General features: G+C 39.7%; 2 protein-coding genes across 4 annotated transcripts in view; both read right to left on the bottom strand.

Moving 5' to 3' along the window:
* Window positions 1-1,249, bottom strand: part of plrg1 (pleiotropic regulator 1) — a 50,958-nt gene extending 49,709 nt beyond the window's left edge. For 2 of the 3 annotated variants that reach the window (XM_069926679.1, XM_069926680.1), the window contains exon 1: window positions 1,099-1,248. Coding sequence is in view for 1 of the 3 variants with exons in the window: in XM_069926678.1 (XP_069782779.1) it covers window positions 1,099-1,107 (9 nt within the window). In the remaining 2 variants the exon portion in view is untranslated. Of the gene's footprint in view, window positions 1-1,098 lie in introns of all 3 variants that reach the window. The other variant, XM_069926678.1, reaches the window with a different exon arrangement.
* A 2,883-nt stretch (window positions 1,250-4,132) lies between these two features.
* LOC138758155 (fibrinogen alpha chain) lies at window positions 4,133-24,568 on the bottom strand. The gene is made up of 6 exons (XM_069926677.1): window positions 24,458-24,568; window positions 24,143-24,256; window positions 23,870-24,053; window positions 14,228-14,373; window positions 9,977-11,033; window positions 4,133-4,236 (listed from the first exon to the last, which is right to left on the bottom strand). The coding sequence occupies exons 1-5, from the start codon at window positions 24,503-24,505 to the stop codon at window positions 10,014-10,016; spliced, it is 1,512 nt and encodes a 503-aa protein (XP_069782778.1). The 5' UTR covers window positions 24,506-24,568; the 3' UTR covers window positions 4,133-4,236; window positions 9,977-10,013.
* Between the last annotated feature and the right edge of the window lie 2,363 nt (window positions 24,569-26,931).

Below are 26,931 nucleotides of genomic sequence, written 5' to 3'. Positions count from 1 at the left end.
GATGATAGTGGACCATGAGGGAGTGAGGGAACACGACCCAGTCCTCAGAGGGCTCAGTAGTGGAGATGGTCAAAACTTCAAACTCCTGGGTGTCAACATCTTTGAGAATCGGTCCTGAACCCTTCATGTTGATCCAATCACAAAGGCGGCTCGCCAGTGGCTATACTTTGTGAGTGTCTGAGGATATTTGGTATGTCACCAAAGACTCTCGTAAACTTCTACAGGTAACCGCGGAGAGTATTCTGGCAGGTTGCATCAGGTTTGAAGGCACCATAGTTCAGGATGAGAATAAACTCCAGAGGGTTGTTAATTCAGCCCATGGCATCACAGGCACCAGACCTCACTCCATCGAGGACCTCTACACAAGACGGCGTCTTAAAAAAAAAAGCAGCCTCTACCCTCAAAGACCCTCTTCCCTCTGAAAAAGGTACAGGAGCCTAAAGACGAACACTCAGTGGCACAAGGACAACTTCTTCGCCACTGCCATCAGATTCCTGAATGATCAATACACCAAACACACTGCCTTACTTTTCGTGCACAACTATTTCAATTTTTTTTCCCAATTGCAATGTCGCAAGATGATTATAACATGTTTGCCCTACGATGCTTCCGCAAAATACCAAACTTCATGACAATAAATTCTAATTCTAAAACTACTTACAGAAGGCGGGGGGGGGGGGGGGGTGGGGGGGAAGAGGGGGGGTAAAAGGCAGGGAACATACCTTTGTGGAGGCCACCCTAGTGCTACAAAAAAAGACTTCTAGAACTTAAAACCGAATTACAATCGCACTCTCTCCAACTCCTGCACTATGGTTTCGGCACCTAAAGGTAGGGAAAAGTTTCCAATACGGTGATCATGAGAACTTTGCAGGTCTGTGCAGAGAATGTAGTACAGCCTCCCCTCCCCCCAATACTAAGACCAGATTAGAAGATGATGCAGAGTGTAGAACACAAACACGGAGGGTCTAGATGCAGAAGTACCTCCCTCATCCCAACCAATGGATTGGAAGGCCTCGCCTGCCCTTATTTCCCATGCCCCCGCCAAGACCCTTGGGCGCCATTACTCCGCAGCTGCCCGGACCCACCCACCAAACCCACCTCCACCATGGTCGCCACTTGCTGCCCGCCGCTCAGAACCGCAAGCCTCCCCGATCAAATCCCACGGTTAATCCACGACCTCCGGCTGCAAAGTTCCACACGGAATGAGCGCAATGGTGGCCGGACGTCTTCGACGTCGTCACCCCGCCCCCTCTTGCCCTCGCACGCCGGCAACAGCGGCACCTCCCGTTAGCGGTCGCACCCCGCACGTGCAGCTGAGCCGGGCTCTCGGGCGGCGCGGGGAGGCGAGTGTTTCGGGCGCGAGGACCCTCAGCGTTACACTCCACCCAGAAGAAGCCGAGGCCCCCGATTAAACAGAGATTTCTTTTTATTGATAATTTTAGTTATCATTTGCATCAATACAGAACATTAATTCAATGGAACAAACAATGCAAAATTAGCCAATTTCTTTTTCTATTCTCTCCAGCGAACGAACCAGCAGCAAATCGAAATTGCAAAGCAGCAGCAACACTAAAAACAAGCATTTTCGAGCAGCTTAATGGGGCAGAACATCCCAAAACACTTCTTAGGGAGAATTAGTCAATGTATGACGAAGTTTTCGTCCTGAAACCTCATTCCATGGAGTGTGTTCCCTCCATTTTCTGTTTTTAATAAAGGAAACCCGTTAAACCACACAGAAGTAACACACGGTGGTTCGCTGTTAGCCAGAATCAGACACACACAAGGTAAAGACTGAACAACAGGCTTTGTGGCTGCAGCAACTCAGTGTGAAGCCTTGGGTAGCCGGAGGGTGATTGACACTCGACCGGGTGGGGCTTGATCCATTCAGCCCGACTGATTGACAGCCGGCCAGGTGTTGTCCTGTGTCCTTACACTCCTGCAGGTACAGAGGTTGCCCCCTGCAATAGGCTGGTGGTGTACCACCACACACACAATTTCCAATATCTCCATGACATCCACAAGTTGTCTTCAAAAGATTGCACACAACCAATGCTATGAAAGGATCTGTTATCCCTTCTGCCATTTAGTAGGATGTACCGTAGTACTCAGGCCCCTATGCCCAGATTGGGCAACAGTTTTTTCCCCCAAGTCATCAGACTGAATTCCCAGAGCATTTATGCATAGGTTACCGTAGACATTTACTGTATACGTCCTAATATTTTAATGTCTTTAACTTCTAACTTTATGTAAATATGGTCCTGGAGAAATGCTGTCTCATTGTAACAGTGCGAGCATGATATACATAGAAAAGTACAGGACAGGAACAGTCTCTTCAGCTTCCACCAGGAAGACCATAAAGCCAAATGTAACATGTTCATTCTCACTGTACATGGGTGTGGGGTGGAGGGGTTGGAAGAGTGGGAGGGTGGTTTGAGGGGGAAGGGGTATATTAGCACATGTAATAATTTTTTTGACATCATTTACAATTGAATGTAAAGTAATTATATTGTTGTTAAAAATTTATAAATAAAGTATTCAAAAAAAACCCAGTTTAGTCAACATGGCTTTGTGTGTCCAGCTGATGTCTCAAGAATCTTGTAGAGTTTTAGCTGAGACTGTTTGTGAGAACAGGGCAGTGGACAAGGTCCCACACCACAATATAGTCTGGATGGTGAAATCACATGGGATGCAAGGTGAGCAATTAGATTCAAAAGTGGATTCGTCAAAGAAGCAGTGGGTAGTGGTGGAAGGATGCTATTCTGCTTGGAGGTCTTAGTCTAGTGGTGGGCCTCAGGTATTGGGTCTACTGTGTATCATCTATATTACTGATTTGGATGACAATGTAGTTAATTAGTAAATTTGTGGGTAACACCAAAGTCAGTGATGTAATGAGCAATGGGGAATGGATATCTAGGTTTACAATAGGTGCTAGATTAGTTGGGGAAGTAGTTAATGATTGACAAAATGAACATAACTGACAAATGTGAGGGCTTGCATTTGGTAAGTTAAACAAGGTTGGACTTACACAGAGAATGGTGGATCACTGGAGAGTGTTGTAAAACAGAGAAACTTAGGGGTACATGAAAGTGACAACTCAGATGGTGAAGGTATATTTGCATAAATGTCTTCATTGGGTGGGGTATAGTGTACAAAAGTTGGGAACTCATGATATACGGTGCTGGGTGGAACCACACTTACAATGTTATGTGTAGATCTGCTTGCCCAGCTACAGGAAGGACATCAATAAATTGGAAAGGGTGCAAAGGAGAGTCACTGGGAAGCAGGATTAGAGGCATGAGTGTTTGGGAGAGGTTGCATTTATTTGCTGGATCTAAGGAAAATGAGAAGTAATCCAATAGAGTTTTGCAAAATCATTTAGGGCATGGATAATGTGAATACTCATAGTCTTTTGCCCAGGGTAGATGATTCTAGAATTAGAGGATATATGAGAGGGATCTGAGAAGAATTTTTTTTCACTCAGATGGTGGTCTGCATTTGGAATGAACTGTCAGAGGAAACTGTAGAAGCAGACACAATATCAACATTCAAAGGACATTTGAACAGATTTATGGATAAAAGGAGGAATATAGATCATGTAGAGGCAAATGGGATTACTCCAGATTAACATATTGGTTGGCATAGAGGAACTGGGCTGAGAGACCTATTCCATGCAATATGACTCTATACAATAAACAATATGAATAGAATTTTAGCCATGAATGGTTATGTGTTGGTGTGAGGGTTTCCAGCAATTGACAAATTATTCAATGGATTCTTGAAGTCTTACATACTGCACGCTGCAGCTGCATGGATGAGAATATTTAGCACGTTGAATATTTTCTGCTGTGTTATCAGCTTGTTCTTTTCAAGGAACAGACAATCATGAAACCTAAGGTTCTAAAGTTATCATGTATTTTGGCGATGTGTCTGAGAATTTTCTTGTCGACTTCCATTTCAATACTTGGTGGTCTTGAGAATAATATCAATAATAATACCTCATCCATTGGTCTTTAATTGGAACTCAATGGCTTCTGAAGTTTAATCTGCATGTACATCATCGTCTTCTCATTGTGTAAGAGGTTCTTTGATCAACATTTCCACAATATTATCAATAAGAGATCAGAAAAGAAGCTTGTACCCAGTGTTACACATCTTTATTTGAAATTACTAAGAAAGCTTTTCTTCTTTAACTGATAATGGTCGTGAGAGAATAAGGACTGCCATTCTCTTGATTTTCTGCAAAATAAAGCGGACACACCTTAAGATGTCATAGACATTATAAAATACTCATCAAAAACTCGTACTAGAATATTTGAAGAAGAATGGGTGAATAACCTGATTTTTCAGTCAATATTTATCTTTCAGCCAATGTCAATAAAACCTACAAATAGATTGCTCATTTTATGGTTGTTCTGAACATGTTAAGGTCACAAAAAGTGCTACATCATCCGTGCTGTTTAACTGCATGGATAAAGTAATTATCATTAGATAATATATAAAATTTAATTTACATGACGTTAAGAACAAGTGTTTTAGAATTCTGTATATTTTGTTGAATCAGTCCTTAGTGAGAAACAAATGCTGTAAAATATACATTAAATAACTGTTAAGGCATTAGTCCAGTGAAAATTGAAGAAACATGTAAACAAGGAACAAAGAAAGCAAAAGGGAAATAGAAGTGAAGGAATATAAACATAATTAAGCAGGGAAAAGAAAACAGCAAGGAAGGGGAATCAAAGACGCTTCGTGCTTGAGCCCTTCATCAAGGTATGGAAAAATGTCGGTAGGCATCTGAACAAGAGGGCAAGGGAGAGAGCCGTGGTCACAAAGGCAGGAGGTAATAGGTGGAGAAGGGAGGGAGGGGACAGCAGCAAGCAGGGGAGGGGGATGGCTGGAGGAATAGAGGGAGAAGGGGGTGGAGAGCTGACAGGGGAAAGGGAAGGGAGGGGGAAGAGGAGAACAGGTTAGCAGAAACTGGAGAAGTTTATGTTAAGGCCATCTGGCTGGAGAGTGTCGAGTCGGAAAATCAGGTCCGTTATGTGTTTTTATCTTTGCCATATAAAATACACTGTTTTACCTGCTGAGTTTCTCCAGCATTGTGTTTTTACTTCAACTATGGCGTGTGAAGGCTTTCATGTTTATTTAACTACTGAGGGGGACAGACTGGAGAAACTGTGGCTGTAAATAGACACCAGTATTGTGCATTGGCACCCAGGTACCAGGGTTAGGGAGAACATTCTCAAGGGTTTGGTGAGCCAGAGGTTGTTGTACGTGTTGGTACAATTGACATAGGGAGAGTAATGGATGAGGTTCAGCACAACGAGTAATGACAGTTCGGTAAGAGGTTGAGAAACGCGACTTCAAGGGTAGTGACCTCTGGATTACTTTCAGTGACGTGCTAATGAACTTTGAAATAGGAAGAAAGGCCAATTGAATTTGAGGCAGATGAAGTTCAATCCAAAAATATTTGGACTGATGCACTTTGGAAGATTGAACCTAAAGCTGGAATGCAAGGTTAATGGCTGAATCGATAGCAGTGCAGAGGAACAGAATGATCTTAGGGTCCAAGCCCTTCAATCACTGAAGGTTGCCACACAAGTTGATAGGGTGGTTAAGAAGGTATATGGTGGTGCTGGCCTTTATTAGAACCACGGAAGATTACAGCACAGAAATAGGTCCCTTCCACCCTTCTAGTCTGTGCTGAATAATTTTCTGCCTAGTCCCACAGAACTGTTCCTAGTTCAGAGCCCTCCATACCTCACCCATTCATGCACCTGTACAAATTCTTCTTAAATGTTAAATTTTAGCCTGCATTCACCACTCCAGCTGGCAACTCATTTCACACTTCCACCACTCCCCTGATATTATCCCTAAACTTTTCCCCTCTTATCCTTAACCTAATTCCTCTGGTTTGTATCTCACCTACCCTCAGTGGAAAAGGCTTACCTACATTTATTATGTCCATCCCCCCTCATAATTTTAAATACCTCTATCAAATATCCCCTCATTCTTCTATGCTCCAGGGAATAAAGTCTTAACCTTTTATTCAGTTCCTGAAATCTGGGCAATATCCTAGTATATCATCTCTGCACTCTTTCTATCTTATTGATATATTTCCTGTAGTTACTTGACCAAAACTGCACACAATATTCCAAATTTGGCCTCACTAACGTCTTATGTAACTTTACCATAACATTTCAACTCCAAAACAAAATACTTTGATTTATAAAGTATGCCAAAAGGTTTACATTAAAACTTTATCTATTGTGATACCACTTTCAGGGAATTATGCATCTCTCTTCCCAGATTCTTCTGTTCTACCATACTCCTCAGTGTCCCAGATTTACCATTTATATCTTTTCTTGGTTTGTCCTTCCTAAATGCAACATCTCACATTGTCTGCATTCGATTCCATCTGTTATTTTTCATCTCATCTTTCCAGCTGGTCCAGATCCCACTGCAAGCTATCTAAACCTTCTTTGCTGTCCACAATGCCTCCAAACTGCAAACTTGCTGATCCAATTTACCACATAATCATCCAGATCATTGATATAGATAACAAACAACTATGTTCCCAGCACTGATCCCTGAGGTATATCACTTGTCACAGGCCTCCAGTCTAAGAAGGAATCTTCCACCACAATTCTCTCAGGCTTCTCCTGTCCAGCCATTGTCGAATCCGGTTTACTTTTTCGCTATGAATACTGAGCGTCTGAACCTTCCTGACTAACCTCCTATCTGGGAACTTGTCAAAGGCCTTTCTAGAGTCCATGTAGACAACACCCACAGCTTTTCCTTCATTAACTTTCCTGTTAAACTCCTGAAAAAATCTATCAGATTGGTTAAACATGATCTACCACGCACAAAGCCATGATGACTATCCCTAATCAGTGCCTGGCTATCTCAATAATTGTATACCTGTATCTGATCTCTTGGAACACCTTCCAATAACTTACCTACTTCTGACATCAGGTTCCCTGGCCCATAATTTCCAGGGTTACTTTTGGAGCCTTTTTTAAACAATGGAACAACACAAGCCACCCTCCAATCATGCATCATACATGCCTTAAGGACATTTTCTGCCAGAGTACCTATAATTTCTGCATTAGCCTCCCACAAGGTCTGAGGAGATATTTTGTCAGGGGGGAGAGGAGGGCAGAGGCAGGAGGTGATAGGTGAAGAAAGGAGGGAGGGGACAGGAGCAATGAGGAGGGTGATGGATGGCTGGGTGGGTGAAAACACTGAACAGACAAGGAAGGGGGAGGGGAAGGAGAAGGCGATCAGGTTGAATGAAAAGCAGTAAAGTCAATGTTGATGCCACCTGGCTCGGGACTGTTCCCCGACACTTCCTGTCCTGTCTCGTTCCCTAATAGGAGATCCAGTATTGCATCCTCTTTAGTTGGTATCTCTATATATTGATTTAGAAAAATTTCCTGAACACATTTGACAAACACCAAGCCATCCAGCCTTTTTACAGTTTGGGAGTCCCAGTCAATATGTGGAAAGTTAAAATCTCCTACTATCACAACTTTGTTTCCTGCAGCCGTCTGCTATCTCTCTACAGATTTGCTCTACCAATTCTCATTGACTATTGGCCAGTCTATAATGCAACCCCAGGAGTATTATACATTTCCACTTCCTCAATTTCACCCATATTGCCTCAGTAGATGAGCCCTCTGGTCTGCCTTGCCTGAGCAAAGCTGTAATATTTTCCCTGACAAGCAACACAAGTCCTCCCCTTTGCATCATCCCCCCCCCCCCCACCTCCAACCAACCCCTTTCTATCGCATCTGGAGCAATGGAAGCCTGTAACATTAAACTGCCAGTCCTGCCCCTCCTGCTACCAAGTTTCTCTCATCGCCACAATGTCATAATTCCAGATGCCACTTCACCTCTAAGATCGACTGCCTTTCCTACAATACTCCTTGCATTAAAATAAATGAGGTCATCAATCCCCGGAATGATTTTGCATTATTTGACACAGGCATGCCAATTGATTCCCTTAAGCAGTAAATTGGCCATCAATATCTGGGCAGTGGAAAAGGGGCTATTGATTGGGTTTTCTTCTTCCAGAGAAGGTGGGACCTGTTCTGATGGGATGGTTTGCGTCTGAACTGAATGGGGACTAATATCCTTGCAGGAAGGTTTGAAGTGCTGCTCTGGGATGCGGGGTGGGTGGGGGGGGGCGTGGGGAGGGAGGTAGGTTTAAATTAGATTTGCATTGGGATAGAACCAGCATGCCAAAGCAGATGGAGGAGTGGGGGACAGAAAATATGATATGAAAATTGCATGTAACATAAGAAGTCAATGGGTTGAACGAGGTGGAAATGTTCTCAGGTGGAGCTGAGTCCACATCTGATTAAATATCGGAGCAGGGTCAATGGGCCAGATGGGCCAGATGATCCTTTTTCATATGTTTAGACTTAATAGATATCCCTCCACCCCTTTCATATTTGTGTGTCTATCTGGAAGCCTCTTCAACACCACAATAGTATCTGCTTCTACCACTACCCTCTACAGACCATTCCATGCACCCACCACTCTGTGCAAAACAATTGCTACACGAAACTCCCTCAAACTAAATCATCATCACCTTGTCTCTGGTGTATGTTGGTTTTACCCTGGGTAAAAGATTCTGATAGACCACCTTATGATGATTTTATAAACTTCTATCATGACATCCCTCAGTGTCCTACATTCCAGAGAAAACAACTCAAGTTCTCCATTACCCTAAAGCAAGTGACATCCTGGAAAACCTCTTTTGTACACTTTCCAAAAGTCTACATCGTTCCTGTGATGACCAATCAGAATTGCATACTGTAATCCAAGTGTGGCTTGATCAAAGTTTTATATAACAGCAACATGACTTCTTTATTTGTGTATTGATTGCCTGCCCAATGAAGGCATCATTTCACATGCTTTTTTTAATGATCCTATCTACTTGCATGGCCACTTTCAATGAACTATGGGCCTGGATCCTCTGCACATCAATGCTTTTAAAAATCCTGCCATGAATTATATCGGTTCTTTTTGCACCAACTCATGCTTAAACTCCATCTGCCATTTCTCTGCTCATATCTATATTTGATCTATATATCCTGTTGTTTGATAGCCCTCAACACTATCCACACTTCCACCAATCAATGAATTTACTGATCATCAATGAACTTACTACCCACATACTTTTTTTTTCAAGTCATTTGTATATTTCAAACAACAGGGGTTGCAACACTGAACCCTGTGGAACACCACATGTCATGGTCTTTGAGCCAGAAAACACCCTCCCATTACTACCCACTCTCTTCTCTGGGCAAGACAAACTATTGCCTCACCCTGGATCTCATCCATGAGGGTCCTTATCAAATACCTTACCCTACTGTACATGTATACAAATTCACTGCCCTACCCTCATCAACCACCTTTGTATTTTCTCAAAGTGTTCAATCAAATTAGTAGGACATGACTTGCCCCTCACAAAGCTACGTTGGACCATAACTTTCCAAATGTACTTTAATCCAATCCTTAAGTATCCCTTTCAATAGTTTCCCTATCACTGTGTGATTTAGTGGTTTATAATTATTCTTAATTCCCTTCTTGAACAAAGACATGACATCAGCTGCTCTCCAGATCTTTTGGACCTTACCTGTTGCAAGTGAGAGTACAATTTTTTTTTTCGAGCTCCCAGAAATCTCTTGCTTTTTTCAATAACTTGGGATGTTTATTTGCTTATTCATATATTTTCCCAAAATAAAATGGCAGGAAATATGCATTTTGAATATATTTTTAAAAAAATGGTGGTTCTGGAAACATTTCAAAGCCCACCATTCAAATGTCAGAAATTAATAAATCCTTCTTTAAAAATGGTATACAAATTCTATAAGAATTCATCTATATCTGTTACATTTACTGAACCTGATTTAGCAAATTAAAAATAAACAGTTAATTACATATGGAAGGCAGAGCTGGTTGCACCTACCTTTTGCAAAGCCGTCTTCATCTCATCACGATTGACTTTAATGCAAGTGACTGGTCTGATTGCCTCCACTTTCATCATTAGGAAAACTGGCCACTTTTACACCTTGGTTAGATGTGAATCCCTTTGTATAATGGCTCTCAGACCTATGTGTTTCACTTTCATGAGAAACCCTAACTGTTTTTGTTGAACTACTCTCACCTCTGTTGTCACTTGGCCACTTGATATTCAAATTCATAAAATCACTGTGTTCACCTAGATTTGAAAATTCATCTAAGTCATCAGTGTTTGTGGTGCCCCTTGTATTAACTAATGAATCATGGGACATAGACATGGTGGATTTTGTCCCTGAAGAGTGTAGATTTCCTAATTCACGAAAGGTGTGTTTGTCTGTGCTCGAAGCAGATCCCTTAATCTGGCTAGATCCTGTTACTTTTAATGTGTCACGAAAATGATCAACTTCAGGAGGGAAAGAATCAGACACGTCCGATGTGACTGTTTCAGTAACTTTACCATCTTTTGAAATGATTGTTTTAGTAGTTACAACCCCATATGAAGTGTGTTTATTAATATCTGGTGTATGGCTAAAATAGTGTGTTGACAGGTGTGATGTTGGTTCATGAAATTCTGAATGGGAGAACCATGGGGAAATACTTATATCATCACCCCTAGATGAGCTACTTGTGTGAATTGCTTCAGGTGTTACTTTATCAAGTGAGCCTGGAACTGCAGTACCATAATTAACAGGTTCACCAGTTGCACCCTTAGAATCATCAGTATTTTTTTTTAGGGTAAATTCCATCTCATTTGTTTCTTTCCAGAAATCAGAATATCTTATCCCTTTTCCACCAGATTTTTGATAGATGTTGGTCGGCTCTTTTCTTAATACCCTCATATTGAATGTATGTGTTGGTTTTCTGTAATGAATCTTTTCGATTGAGAGTGAAGTGAGAGATCTGTAGTTCTTCTGGAGTTGCGCAGCATTTCCTTTATCAATGTGGTAAACGTATGACCTTTTACAAGATCCTTTGCAAGCTCGTATCTTGATATCAATGTCAACCTAAGTAAGGATAATACAGAAGGTCTTTAAAATTTTGTAACAAATAAATAAATGACGTGAATTATCTTATAAAAGCATTTCAAATTGGAAACATTTTTTTCTTTTCTAATTTCCAGGCTGTCTTAAAAACATAGCTTGGTTTCCAAGACCAAGGAGCTTATTTTTGGGGAGACAGAAGAACAACATATCTTCTTGCATCGTTGAGAAGGAAGTGGACAGAGTTGGTACTTTAAGTGCCTGGTAGTCCATATGTTGGAGGACCTCACCTGGAACCTGCACATCAAGACAACTGTGAAGATGGCATGCAATGCTTTAACTTTCTAAGCAATCTGAAGAAATTTGGCGCATCGCCGAATACTCTATCAAACTTCCACAGACTGACTGGTTTCATCCCAGTTCGGTTTTGGTAAGTCGAGTGCACAGGAACACACAGACAGTACCAAACATAACCAAGTCTATCACAGGTTCTGATCCCCTCCCCCCCCAAAAATGAACACATCTACTTGACATGCTCCTCAAGAAAGCAACCAACATCTTAAAGGACTCCCATAACTCTTTTCCTCCTACTGCTACCTTCAGGTAGGTCCAGAAACCTGGTGTATAGAATCTCTAGTTTCAAGAACTGTTTTGTTCCATTGGGTACCAGCCTCTTGAATCTCCATCCTGATCATAAAATTTGGCACTATTGGAATTCCACTTTTTCTTTTATGCACCTGCTGTCACTGTGAATATTTATTATCTGTTATGTATTTATTATCTCTTTAGATACAATTATTCAATGGAGTTTTTTTTTGCAAAGTACCTGCTTAGTTGGCAGCAAAAAGGAATTTCAGTGGGGAATGATAATAGCCTCATTAAATTAAGTTCATTGAGATAAATTAAGCTACTGTTGGTAAAATGTTCTTCTGCTGGGCTTGAAAGTTTCTGCCACCATTAAGTTGCTGAATAAAACTTTATCTTGTGATTAACCTGAAAACCTGATCCTGCTTGTATTTATTTATATCAATTTTCACGTTGTTGATGTGAATGCTGTATTATCATTGCTGGAGATTGTTAAAAGGTATGGTACGGGCTCATTACTGAGTCAAGATCTAGCCAAAGGATATGAAACCAATCATAGGTTGCCTGCTCCACGTAACTATTTTCCTGGGCAACGTGATAGCTGCTTTGACTTGGTTGCCAGTGGAGCTAATAGCAGAAAGATGTTCTAAGTTCATCTCACTGTCAATGAATTATTGAAATGTCCTATTACAAAAGATAATAGGTTTTATTAAACATCGTGTTCTCAATCTTAGTAGTTCTCATTTCAGGTCAGGACTGATAAAATCCATATTATGCATTTACTCCACAATTTCATCAATTTTCCCATCGAATAGGTGCTCAGAGTGACCATAGAGTTGAGGATCTCACCTTCAGCTTTCAGAAATCTTCCTTTGTGCTGTTTATTGTGAATTGACTTTTCCCATTTGCTCATTCTCCCTCATTTCCCTATTCCACTGAATCTACTTTTCTCTCAACCCAGAGACTTTCTGCATTTATGCTCCAAATTGGAGGCAGAAAATTGTCTGCAGGTTGGTAACCTTAAGCAAATGAGGTGTGCCTTCAAACTTATGAGGCTCAGTTTTTCAAACAGACCTGTCTATCTGGCAGATAAAGGGCTATTCAAGATAGTTTCAGTGTACAAATGAAAGAAGGGACTAGACCTAACCCAAGCTACATCAGCCATGAATCAACTTTTATGCAAAACATTAAGGAGAATCTGACATGTTCTAATGACTAAAGTGACCTTTGACCTTGAATCGGAGATATGAAACAATTCCTTTTCAAAAGTTAAAGAATATGATGAAAAAAATTGAAGTTTTGAATTAATGGAAAGGTTGATTAAAAGGCAGGGACTGATAGGATGAATCTGTGCAGTGGACATCATGAATTTGAATGACTTTTTTGAGGTTATTGCTATGAAAAATGATAAAGGTAGAGTAAACAGTGGATTACATGGATTGTAGTAAGGCTTTTGAAAAGGTTGGGCATGGTCGGCCGGTCAAGAACTTAATGCACAAGGGATCCAGGTTGTGTTGGCATACTAGATCCAAAATTGCCTTTGTTATACAAGGTGTGCTGAATGAATGTTTTTTTAACTGCAGGGATTGGTTCTAGGACCTTAGTTGTTTGTAATATATATGAATTACTTGAATGAAAATGTCATAAGTTGCAAATGACAAGAAAATTGATAGAGTTGTAAATAATCAAGAAGGTTGTGATGGAGTTTAATCCATGCAAATGTACTGTGGTAAATCAAATTCTGGTAGGAGCACTGATGTATAAAGCAACTTGATAATGGAGACACAGATGGATTGGATGGTGTAGAAGGTATTTGTATGCTTGCCTTCATAGGCTGAGGCATTGAATATAAAAGTTGGGTTATCATGTTGTAGCTGTGCAAAACATTGTTGAGACAACTCTTTGAGCAGTCATTCATGACCTTTTTATGGCTGTGCCTCCTCTCCACACCCCCCCCTCCCCCAATGCTAGGGACTTTGCGCAAACTTTATAGGTTCCCTTCGCTGTGAAACAGTCAAGTTTCGGTTTCTTCTGTACTTCTCTCCTACTGACGACATTAAAAAATATATATTTATGTTATGTGAAATGAAATGAAAACCAGGCTTTCACTGTTTTACTTAAATGTGCTGGGTGCCTCCCTCCTCCCTCCCCCCATGTTGAGAATGGCTGACGGAATATTATGTACTGTTCTGGTCACCACAGTTGCAGGGGCAATGCGGTAGCAATAGAGAAGTGCAGAAATTATTCACCAGGTTGGTGGACAAATTAGATAAGTTGGTTTTATTTCCATTGGAATATAGAATACTGACTGAGGGTTTTATAATATTATCAGGGACAAAGTTATTTTACATAGGACAGAAGTAGACAGCACAAGTTTAAGGTGAAAAGGAAGAAATTTAATGGAGATTTGAGGGGCAAGATTTTCATGCAAATGGCAGTGAATATCTGGAACCTGCCAAAGGAGTTGGTGGAAGCAGACACAAATAGAGTTTGGATTTGGATAGTAAAGGACTAATGTAGGCAAACTGGATTAGCACAGGTAGGTAACACGGTCAGCATAGATGAGATTGGTAGAAAGGACTTGTTCTTTGACTACCAGTATATATGATTCAAATATTCTATAAAGTTGTTACCTCCAGTTTTGTAATGTCTTTGAATTGTTCCACAATGCTGTTTCGTAATATATTTATGCGAAAAACTTGTTCATTGATTCTGTTCTGCACAGTAATTAGTCTGGAATTCAAACGATCAACATGCCGGTAGTAGGTCTCACCAGTGTCTAAAGAGGTAAAAAAATAGACAACACTTCGGTTAGATTTTTTTGGTAAATCTCAATTTATATTTTATATTTGCATAATTCAGTAAGAGGGAGGATTTAAAAGCTCCAAATGTGTTCTCCTTGTTTGATTCTCCTGGGAATTAAAGATCAATGAGTAACATCAGTGGTGGGCAAACAATTGGAGAGGATTCTTGAGGACAGGATTTATAAGCATTTGGAGAAGTTCAGCTTCTCAGAGATAATCAGCATGGCTTTATAAAGGGAAGGTCGTGCCTCACAACCCTAATTGAGTTTTGTGAGCAGGTAACAAATAGATGAATTTAGGGCAGTAGATATGGTCTATATGGATTTTAGTAAGGCATTTGACAAAGTCCCCCATGTTCAGAAAAGCATGTGGCATGAAACCTTGGCTGTGTGGATTCATGTAGAAAGCAAACGGTAGTAGTGGAGGGAAAGTATTCTGTCTGGAGGTTAGTGACTAGTGGAGCTCTGCAGGGATCTGTTCTGGGATCTCAGCTCTTTATGAGTTTTATAAATAACCTGGACGAAGAAGTAAAGGGATGGGTCAATAAGTTTGCTGATCACACAAAGGTTGGAGGAGTTGTCGATAGTTTTTAATTTTAATTTAGACATACAGGCTCTTTTGGCCCTCGAGTCCATGCCCCCAATTAACCTACACCCCTAGAACTTTTTGAATGGTGGGAGGAAACCAGAGCCCCTAGGGAAAAGCTACGCAGACATGGGGAGAACGTACAAACTCTTTACAGGCAGTGCAGGATTCAAACCCCAGTCTCAATTGCTGTAAAGGCATTGTACTAACCACTACGCCAACCATGCTGCTTCAAGGAAGTGTGAAGGTTGTTGTAGGTTACAATAGGATATAGATAGGATGCATAGTTGGGGGGAAAAGTGGCAGATGGCGTTCAATCTGGATAAAGGTGATGCATTTTGGAAGGTCAAACTTGAAGGCAGAATACATGGTTAATGGTAGGAAACAGAGGGACCTCAGGGTCCAAATCCATAGATCACTCAAGGATGTCATGCAGGTTATTTGTGAAAAAGGTTTAAAATACTAAATTTTTACAATTTTCTTTGCCTAAACAATATTTGAACCCATTTACCAAAGGGATTAAAGAAGAACAGGACCCGTCTGGCAGCCTCTGGAACATGTCGGCAGAAGAAAGGTACAAAGGAACAAAGGTATTATCAGGGACATAGTTCTTTTACCTAGGACAGGGGAGGCTAGAAATAGACAGCACAGTAAGAAGCCCGCAGAGGAAGTTTGCTTTACCTCCCAATCAGCAGTATCTCTCCCTGGCTCTAGTGCTACAATGTCATCGGCACTAACGATGACAGAAACTGCAGGGGGAACCCTTGATTCAATGCGCAGGTGCATAATTACGCACGTAAGCGGCTCAAAGGATCGACTACAGAAGCCAGAACTAATCGAGGAAGAGGAGTCATCACAAAATGGCGACTCCAATAAAAGTTCCGAGGAGAAGAGGAAACCATGGGAACGGAGAAAAAAAAGGCAAAATACGTTAAATCTAAACATACTATAGACGATGTTTTAAAGGCTTTGGACAGAAAAGAGAAAAATACAAATAAGAAGCTTGATAATATTTTAAGAGCAATATTGAAGGTGGAAGGAGCTATAGAGTCATTAAATGAAAGAGTAATGTTGTTGAAGAAAAGTTCAAAGGTGTAATGGACAGTTTGGACAAAGAGGTTAGCACTAGGGACCAGGAAAAAGACAGAATTTGGGACAAAATCAATGTCTTAGGAAACTTAGAAGGAGAAATAACGTTAAGATTGTACGCTTTAAGGAAGGCATTGAAGGTGCTGAGCCTATCACATACTTTCAAGACTGGCTACCTAGAACACTGGGACAGGACAAAGTGGGTGAGATCACTTATGCCCCCCCCATCCTATTTCCAGGCCAGAAACCCTGCTCCATGTTGACCATATGTCTATGATTTCAGGACCGTGAGAACAATCTTAGAGCAGTGGCCAAAGGAGGAAAGGAAATGGGGGAACTGCTCTAAACTTAAAGGGGGAAAGTTTTCTTCTACCTGAACATCAGGTAGGCAGGAGTTCAACCCTTTAAAGAATTCTTTATGGAAAAAGGGTTACGAGTTTGTTTTTCACCACCCTGCCACCCTGAAGATCGTGATGCCCTATGGCAAAATCAGATTTTTTACAGATACAAAGCATGCTACAGACTTTGTTAAGCTGGGCTTGAGGGCCAAAAGAACTTAGGCGATGGTAATAATGTTATCTTTATATATCTAAGTAATATTGGAAATATTTCTCTTGTAAATAAGGATCTAAATTAGTATTTGCAAAATGTTAATTTCTGGGGGGCGGGGGGGGGTTAAATATGGTTTGTCTTTGTCACACCAGATGTGTGTTTGTGCATTCGTCACAGCACATAATAGTAATGTGGGTAGTGTTTTGAGTATATTTCTTAATATTTATCGGGGGAATTTAAGTTTTGTTTTGATCTTTTTTTATAGATATGAAATTATCTATATCTTTTTATTTATATATATAATTTTATTTAATATTTTTCTATAGGAATTATAGGTAGATTTGGGCCCAGCAGTGGAGGAAAAGGAAATTTGGACCTTTGGAGGAAGGGATGTGGATAGATGGAATGAAAGGTAAAAGGAACAAATATAAGGACAATCTATGGCAATGGTATTAATGGGTTAAACAACCCTTTGGAAAAGGGTTGCATAAGTTGGTTAGGAAGTTTATTTGGAGAGGAAAATCAGTCCATGGAAAGGTTAATTTGGAAATACCATATGGGGGGTTTGCAACTCCTGAATTTTAAATATTACTATTGGGTGGCCCAGATGAAATTTGTCACTTCCATCTTTGATGGAAGAAACAAGCCTTCATGGATGGAAATTGAACTGCATAAAGTCAGAGAGAGAGAGAGAGAGTAGCAGAACATCTTATAAATAAATGGTATTCTAAATCTATTTGTGGTGAAAAAGAAGCACTGAAAACTAAGCATATTTTGAATATTTGGTAGAAATTGAATAGTTTAATTGGAACAAAAGGAAAATATTTTCCAAAATGCCCTCGACTCAAAATAGATTAATTCCTTTAACAAGATTCTGCATATCTGGTCCCAGAAAGGGATCAAGTATGTAGAAGATTGTTACGTTCAAGGCAACTAATGCCATTTGAGCAGTTAAAAAATAGATATAATATTCTTAATAATACAATCTTCTGCTACTTTCAATTAAGAGCTTTTTATTTCAGAGATGAATTAAGACCGACCATGATTCTACTAGAATGCAGTGAAATGGGGACTCTGATTGAAAAGGGGAACATGAGTAAGTTTACATCAGTCAGGACCTCCCAAACGGAAGTTATGTAAATCAAAACAAAGATGGGAATCAGACTTGAATATTAGTATTGGTGATAAAAACTGATCTAATTTATGACAGGACAACATGACCAATAAAATAAATATAAGATATAGACTAGTGCAATATAAAATTTTTGCATCAGCTATATATTGCCCTGCATAAATTTCATAAAATAAATTCTAATATATTGAATATATGTATTAGATATGGTGAAGAAACAGGAATCTTTTTACATTCCATTTGGCTGTGCTCTAAAGTGAAACCTTTAGAATTTATGAATTTTATTAGACCAAACTATTGGGAAACAATTGCTACAAAGTCCAGAAATGTTTCCCCAAGGAAATATTGTGGACATAAGACCCAAAATTAGAATTTCTTGAAGTTGCATTGCCAGTGGCCATGAAATGTATTGTGGTTATCTGAAGGTCTGATTCCCCTCTGGACATAACCTGATGGAATGTGGAAATGCAGAGTTTCCCTGGAGAAAATTACTTACAATCTAATGAAGATGTAAGTTTTGGCAGGTTTGGCAGCCATACTTGCAGAATGCAGGGTTGACTATTTAAGGATACATATTTCGTTCTTGCGTTCTACATCTTTGTTCTTTACCCTATTTGAGATCTAGGTAAGGAAAGGATATAATACTCTGAAGGGAACCCCGGATCCTGACAGTTCCTCTTCTTTCCCTTTTTTTTTTGCTTTTCTGATTCTTTTTCTCTTTCTATTTTCTTTTTCTTCCTTTCTATCTTTCTATTTCAGGGTTTTGGGGGGAGGGGAGACAGAGCTGTTCAGAGATATGGGCAACTTGTACCATTGTTTTTTTTCATTTCAATCCATGTATTTACTTAATAGTTATTTCTTGATACATGTTTGACCACAAAATTAAATATTCAAAAAAAAGATGTGATCCAGGTTGACCGGATATTTAAGAAGGCTTCTGGGATGCTGGGCTTCATTACTCAGGGGACTGAGTTCAGGAGTCAAGAAGTAATGTTGCAGTTCTATAAATCTCTGGTGAGACCACATTTAGATTATTGTGTTCTGTTCTGGTCACCTCATTATGAAAAGGATGTGGAAGCTATGGAAAGGGTGCAGAAGAGATTTACCAGGATGTTGTCTGGATTGGGAAACAAGTCTTATGAGGCAAGATTAGCAGACTGAGACTTTTCTCTTTGGAGGAAAGAAGAATGAGAAGTGACTTAATAAAGGTCTACAAGATTATAAGAGGCATAGATAAGTTAGAGAGCCATTATCATTTTCTCGGGGTGGAAGTATCAAACACCAGAGGACATCTGTACTAAGTGAAAGGTCGACATCAGGGATAAGTATTTTACACAGAGAGTTTTGAGTGCCTGGAATGCATTTTCAGAGAGCTAATGTGGAACAGATTAATAAACCTGTTCATAAGGTTAATGTGGAGCAGGATAGTAGGCCTGAAATGAAGTCTGGAGAGAATGTTAAGAGAAATGATGAAGGTAAGGTGGGAAAGGACATAACATCTGCATATGTATGGCATTTTTGTAAGAAACTTGGTCATGTGATTGTGTTGTAGAGTGTTGAAAAAGAAACAAGAAAAGGAGGTTTTATCAGAAGCATGTATTTAAACAGTCGAATTTAAGAAGAGCAGATGTTCCAAACCTGGTAAGGAGGTCATGGATGTTTTCAAACCTTTTGTGTCAGAGGGCTTGGTTTCAGTAAAGGAGGGAGAACCATAGGTTCTAGTTAAAATTCTTAGAGATACTGGCACTGCTCAGTCATTGTTGTTGGAAAATGTTTTAACTCTGGACACAGAGGAGTCAACTTTGATTAAAGGTGATGGAGGTGAGGTGGAGTCAATATTGCTTCACAATATTGAGCTAAATTCAGAATTAGTGAAAGGACCTGCTATAGTAGGAGTAATTTCAAAGTTACCCATGCAGGGGGTCTCATTTTAATTTGGGAATGATTTGGTAGAGGATAAAGTTGGGTCAGTTTTGAGATTAACAGATTGGCCTAATAAGAATGAGGTTAGAGAGGACTGTGAGATATATCCTGCATGTGCTGTAACGAGGTCTGTGACTAAGAAAATGATAAGAGCTGATCCAGTTGATAGAGACTTGCCCAGCACTTCTGAAGTACTTTTGAAAGAGCAGGGTAATTGTGAGAGTAAGGATTTCTCTTTATCAAGGAAAGAGTTAATTCAGCAGCAGAAAATAGATAGAGATCTTGTTGTCTTAAGGGACAAAGCAGTAAATGAACAGGAAATTAAAGAATTAGCTTGTGGATATTACTTCAAAGGTGAATTGTTGATGAGAAAATGGAGACCTCTTGATATTCCTGCTAATGAAGAGTGGGGGGGGGGGGGGGGGTGGTTCATCAGGTGGTTAGTCCTAGAAATTAATGGAAGGAAATATTAAATCTAGCCCACAGTACACCGTTGGGTAGTCATCTTGGTATAAAGAAAATCATGAATAAAATGTTGAAACAATTTTTTTGGCCTGCTTTAAGGAAGGATGTCAGTTTTGTCAGGTTGTGGGGAAACCTAACCAGTGTCCTCCAGTGGCTCCATTACAATGTATTCCTGTTGTTGAGGAACCTTTCACTAGGGTTATTGTAGATCGTGTAGGCCCCCTGCCAAAAACTAAATATGGTAACCAGTATTTATTAACAATTATATGTGCAGTGTCGAGATTTCCAGAGGCTATACCATTGAGAAATATTAAAGCCAAAAAGGTGGTAAAGGCTCTGGAAAGATTTTTCACAGTTTTTGGATTATCGAAAGAGATCCAGAGTGATCAAGGATCTAACTTTATGCCTGGGTTGTTTCAGCAGTTGGTTTATGAGTTGGGTATAAAACAGATCACTTCATCTGTGAACCATCCTGAAACTCAAGGAGCTTTGGAAAGATTTAATTCTTCTCTTAAAAATATGATGAGGATTTATTGTCTGGAGAATGGAAAAGATTGGGACAAAGGTATTCATTTATTGTTATTTGCAGCAAGGGAGGCTGTGCCAGAGTCATTAGATTTCAGCCCTTTTGAAATAGTGTTTGGACGTCAGGTTAGAGGGCTTTTGATGTTGATAAAAGAACAATGGATTAATAAGGATGTGCAGTTGAATTTGCTGGATTATGTTTCTAAATTTAAAGATAGGCTACAAAAAGTGTGAACTTTGGCTCAAGAGAATTTAGAAATGGTTCAGGGTAAAATGAAGTGTCTATTTGGCAGGAGCGCTCAGGTGAGGAATTTTAAGACAGGAAGTAAAGTTTTGATTTTGTTTCCAACTCATTACAATCCTTTGAAAGCTAAATTTTCTGGACTGTACATAGTTAAATCAAAACTGAATGATGTTAACTATGTTGTTAATACTCCAGATAGAAGGAATAAATCTCAGGTTTGTCACATAAATATGTTGAAACCTTATTATGAGAATAAAAGTAGTGGAAAACAATCTGTTTCTGAGGTGTTAGTTGTTAGGGTTGAGGAAGTTATGGATCATAACATCATGGAAACAGAATCTTGTGAGGGTAACATTAAAGAAACCATGGTCCTGTGCGCCTGTCTAACTCAACAATTTTGGAGAATTTGGAAAAGAAGTTAGGCCATCTTAAGTTATAAGAGCAGATGCTGTCGAGAGAAATACTTTTGAAATACACAAATTTGTTCCCTGATGTTCCAAAAAGGACATAAGTGATTTACCATGATGTAGATGTAGGAGAAGCAAATCCATAAAACAGCACGCATTTAGAATAAACATTCAGAAGAATAAAATCATGGATGAGGAGGTGGAATATATGTTGAGAAATGATATTATTAGACCTTTGAGCTCAGATTGGAGTTCTCCTTGCATTCTGATACCAAAACCAGATAGAACTGTTAGGTTCTGTACAGATTACAGGAAGGTTAATGCAGTAACTAAAACAGATGCTTATCCTATTCCGAGAATAGATGACTGTATTGATAAAATTGACAAAGCTAAATTTCTTACTAAGTTGGATTTGTTGAAGGGTTACTGGTGTGTGCCTTTAACTGAGAGAGGAAAGAATATTTCAGCTTTAGTAACTCCATCTGGTTTATACAAGTATAATGTGTTTCCTTTTGGCATGAAAAATGCACCTGCAACATTCCAGAGGATGATTAATTTGGTTATCCAAGGGTTAACTCATACAGATGGTTATATTGATGACTTAGTCACAAAAGGTGACACATGGGAAGAACATCTAGAGGAAATGGCCAAATTGTTTGCAAGATTATCCAAAGCAAACTTAACTGCTAATTTAGTCTAAAGTCAATTTGACAATGCCACCATAACATACTTGGGTTATGTAGTTGGCCATGGCAAAGTTGCACCTATTCAAGCTAAGGTGAATGCAATTTCTGAGTTTCCTATTCCCAATGGCAAGAAAGCAGTGAGAAGGTTTTAGGAATGGTAGGATATTATAGAAGATTTTGCAGAAATTTTTGACGAGTTTGTTCTTCCTTGAACCAACCTTTTGAAAAAAGGGGAGAAATTTGTGTGGACTAAAGGTTGTCAGACAGCTTTGGAAAATTTAAAGGAGCTGCTATGCCAATGCCCTTTGTTAAAATCTGCTGATTTTGGCAAACATTTTTTTTTAGCAGTGGATGCCAGTGAGGGAGCAGCAGGTGCAGTTTTATTGCAAAAACATAATGAAATTGACCATCCAGTTGTCTACTTTTCAAAAAAATTCAATGTTTATGAAAGGAACTTTTCCACTATTGAAAAAGAACTATTGTCTATCATATTTGCTCTGCAGAATTTTGATGTATATCTCAGTACCTCTCATGAAACAATTGTGATATTTACTGACCACAATTCTCTGGTGTTTTTGAATAAAATGAAGAATAACAACAGAAGATTGTTAAACTGGAGTTTGATATTACAAGAATATAATCTGCAAATTAACAATATCTGAGGTGTAAATAATATTATTGCTGATTGTTTGTCAAGATCTTAAAATTGATCATGTATAAAAATACTCTCAACATTGGGTTACTGCATTATAGCATGTTGCGTATTGTGTATTTTTAAAATCTCTTTAGTGCTCTTTTAGATATTTTAGTTTTAACTGAATTTTAACTCGAGTTAAAATTCCTTTAAAGGGGAAGGTGTGACAAAGTATATAGACATGTTTGGGACATAAATTGGGAAAGATTTGTTAGAGCAGGTCACACACAAATAATTTAAAACAGAATTTTTGCAGGAGTTTTGCAGAGCACTCAGAGACTTCAATGATGGACTCCTATTTTGCAAAAGGCAATAAACAAGCAACATACAGTAGCAGTTTGTCTGGAAAAGAGTTTGCTGTCTGGAAGAGCATGTGATCTTTGCAGCAGGGGCAGAACAACTTTGTTGTTAGTGTGGGAGGGAGAGAGAGAGAGGAGAGATAGAAACCGGTTCCAGCGGGACAAGCTGGCAAGCTTTGGAAGACGGCCTGGTCAAAAGAGAGGACTAGCTGTCTGGTGTTTCCCTTAGTATAGGAGAAACAGAAAGGAACTCTGTGGTGACCTGAGAGAAAGAAGTTATCATCTGGAGAAACCTGAAGGGGGAAAGTTTTGTCAGCAAGACACCGGAGTGGCTGATTAAAAAGGAATCAGTTGTGGATGTCCTGGAACAAGAAAAACTCTGAAAACCAACAAGAACCCTCTCCTGAGTGGTAACAATTTATCTGTTAAGCACCAAAGTCTGGTGAACTTTATTAATGCTAACTTCTGTGCACAGTACAAGAATTGCCTGCACCCATTGAGGTTGGACTGTGAACCAATGAACTTTTCTAAACTTATATACACATTATACACACGTGCACTTAGAGATAAGTTAAAGTTTAATTCTGTTTTCATGTTCAAAGATAATTAAAAGCAACTTTTGTTTAAGTAACCCTTTGTCGTGATGCATATCTATTGCTGCTGGGTTTTGGGATCCTCTGGACTTGTAACAATACTGATAAGTGCAATTCCATGGAAGAAGAATTGCCTTGGCGCATAGAAAGGATCTGCCTTGTAAAAACAGTGAAGTGTAAAATTCAAATGAGTTAACATTTTAAATGTTAAATGAGAACTCCTTATGAACCCAAAAGGTGAAACTTTCTGGTGTAACCATAAACAGAAGACACTCACTTCCCAGTCTGTCCAGAGACTGCTTCAATCTATTGCCAACTTCTTGCACAGTATTATAGGTACTCCCAAACATTTCGGAATATTCTCTCAACATCTGCCGTATCTCGTGTACTCGATCGTCATTTTGCATATTTTGAATTTCTATTTTTCCTTTCAACCTGCATCCAGATGGACATTTATGGCCCTGAAATAGTAATGCACAATTATTTTGTTTCACTGATTTGCTATGTAATAAATCTTCACTCAATGTGAAATTGCCACCTTACCACTTACCATGTCATCATCATCACACACTGGCCATTTGTCCTCCTCTGAACACGATGCTTTTTCTTGACGCGACACCACAGGTCTTGGTCCACGAGGTGACAGGATACTTAATGGAATCGCCTATGTTTTGGTGAAAAACAAACCAGTTTACACAGGTAATTTCACCTGACTTGGTTGCAAAGAACATATTAAACTTGCACATATGAAGGAAGATATCCTTTTAAATTAATTTAAAACCCTCAAAATAAACTGGTTCACCTTTTTAAAAAAACAACCTGATTCAATCTCCAGGACAATGATTCTACCAGAAAGCAAACTTACCAAATTAATGAAGCCTATTATCAAACCTAAGACCAGTGTTCCTCGCATTGTGCCAACGAGAGTATCCAGAATTACTTGTCTTTCTGCCCTCTGTTGCGTTTTAATTCTAAAATTTCAACATTCTGTTTATCATAAAAGTGGAAGGTTTGTCAAATATTTACCATTCAAATGTTTCACAATGCACTGAACATCAGGGCATGTCTTTGATTGTTCAAAAATCAATAGATTAAAACTCTTCTTCTGTCATGACCTATTCCTCGGAATTGGCACAGCCCAATAGTTTGCAACATCTAGTAATGGAAATAAATCCCACTCTTTAGTAATGCTGGGAAGCATTGACTGAGCTTAGAATTTTAATCCTGTGCAAAGGACCTCATCCTCCCATGGCCTGTATTGCAATTAAATCAATCTTTATAGGACATTGCTGTAGGACTCCTCTATGAATGATCCAAAATGTAATAGATGGCCATTGTGTTTTGAGGGAAGGATTTTGAGGAAACTTTTCAGGAGGTGGCTGAAATGTTACCTATATTTGATGCTCCTGATGCACACTCCACATCCTCTCTGCAATGAAAAATCATCCCAATGCTCATCCTCTTGAATAATGGTGTCCCTAATGATAGATCTAAAGGTTGTCATAGCCGAAGGGTGGTAGTGGGGGTGAGCTCCCACTGATAAACAAATGGAGTGTGCCTCAAACAGCCTCTGACAATCAAGTCCAACTCCTGGCCTGCACGTGTGGCGTTGTTCTTATGCCCAATGGAGCTGACAAGAGAAGGGGGAAAGGCGGGCCACTGGCACCTTAACCAGTTGCTCTGGACAGATGGGGATCGTTAACCAGAGTTGGTAACTCATGTAGGAGAGGGAAAACTCTGATTTCAAACCTCCACTGCCCTGTAGCTATATCTGCTCATGGGAGAGGCTTTGGGAGTAACTCCCAAGGAAAACTCTGGAGTTGCAATCCTGAAGGCGGCTGTCTGCTGCACACAGCACTGGCTTGGCAACTCCTGCGATGCTTGCTGGCACTGAATTGTATTGGATCTGTCATGTGGGGGGGGGGGGGGTGGGGGGTGTCCACTGCATGGACAACAGACGGATCTCCATTTCAACTCTGTCCTGGCTTGTGCCCTGGAGATACTACCAGAAGCGCTGTACCCATGGTCGATCACGACTGACGGAGGCCACACACAATGATGGTTGAGACTAAAATGAGTAATTTTAAGTGTTGTGAAGTCATTCGTGTGCCTATGTTTTCTGTATAACAATCTCCTTCACTTTCACTCTAAATTGAAAAGATGTACAATGATTGGCACCAGTGGGGTGAGATGAAGGCTGTATTTAAGAACACTACAGGGAGTTAATCTGCTTCTTCCCACACCCTCTAATCCTTAAATACAAAGCAGGTGTGGGACTTCAGCACAATGCAATTACTGTGCCAGTGGCCAGAGTTTGAGTCTGGTGCTGTCTGTACATTCTTCCCATGTCTGTGTTGTAGTGTTGGCTGGGTACTCTGGTTAGAAGGTTAAATGATCACATGGGCACCACAGGGTGATGGGTAGAAGGGCCTGCTACCATGCTGTTTTTCTAAATTAAAAAAATAAATTGAAAAATGTAAAAGAAATCAAAATTAAAAGATTACATTAAAACAAATTGAAAAAATAAATAGTTCATCATTAAAATGGATTCATTCACCTTCTTGAATAGGATTTCTTTCAGTTCCAGTTTCAAAATTGTTCCATTTATGGAGTCAACCTGTTGTGATTACTTTCTTTGCAAAACTGAGATGTGGGATCCTTGCCTTTGTTGACCCAACATTGGAGGCCAGTGGTTCTCAACCTTTTTCTTTCCTCTAACATACCACTTTAAATATTCTCTATGCCATCGTTGCTCTGTGATTAGCAAGGGATTGCTTAAGGTGGTATGTGATTGGGAAGAAAAGGTTGAAAACCACTGTTTTAATCGTCCCTAATTGACTCATTATGTGCATGGTTTCATAGCTCAAAGTTAATGGGCCAATGACAATTTTTCTCAAGCAAAATATTTCAGTAACAATTGGGTCTAGAACAATGATTTTCAACCTTCCCTTCCCACTCACATGCCACCTTAAGAAATCCCTTACTAATCACACAGGACTGATGGCATAGGGATTACTTAAAGTGGTATGAGGGTGGAAAGAAAAAGGTTGAGAACCACTGTTGTAGGCCATTGTTTTGGGAACTGGTTTTTCGGCGCAACCCACCAAGGCTGACTACTTGTCGATTTGAGCTGGTCCCATTGGCCAGTGTTTGGCCCACTTCCCTGCAAACCTTCTTGATCCATGTATCTGTTGAAATGTCTTTTAATTGCTTTAATCGTTCCTACCTCAGTAGTTTCCCCCCAGCAGTTTCTCCCATACATGCACCACCCTCTGTGTGAAAAATTTGCCACTCGTCCTTTTTAAATATTTTCCACCTCACCTCAAATCTTTTCCCACT

The sequence above is a fragment of the Narcine bancroftii genome, chromosome 3 (genome assembly GCF_036971445.1).
Source record: "Narcine bancroftii isolate sNarBan1 chromosome 3, sNarBan1.hap1, whole genome shotgun sequence".
Lineage (NCBI taxonomy): Eukaryota > Metazoa > Chordata > Chondrichthyes > Torpediniformes > Narcinidae > Narcine > Narcine bancroftii.
The sequence above is the reverse complement of the archived record's forward strand: the minus strand, read 5'-3'. Positions and strand labels throughout refer to the sequence as shown.

Excerpts from the sequence above, each read along its gene's own strand:
- LOC138758155 (XM_069926677.1), bottom strand. The coding sequence starts at position 24,505 with ATGCGAGGAACACTGGTCTTAGGTTTGATAATAGGCTTCATTAATTTG. Across the intron at positions 24,257-24,457 it reads TAATAGGCTTCATTAATTTG|GCGATTCCATTAAGTATCCT; the intron begins GTAAGTTTGCTT and ends ACCAAAACATAG. Across the intron at positions 11,034-14,227 it reads AAGACATTACAAAACTGGAG|GTTGACATTGATATCAAGAT; the intron begins GTAACAACTTTA and ends ATCCTTACTTAG.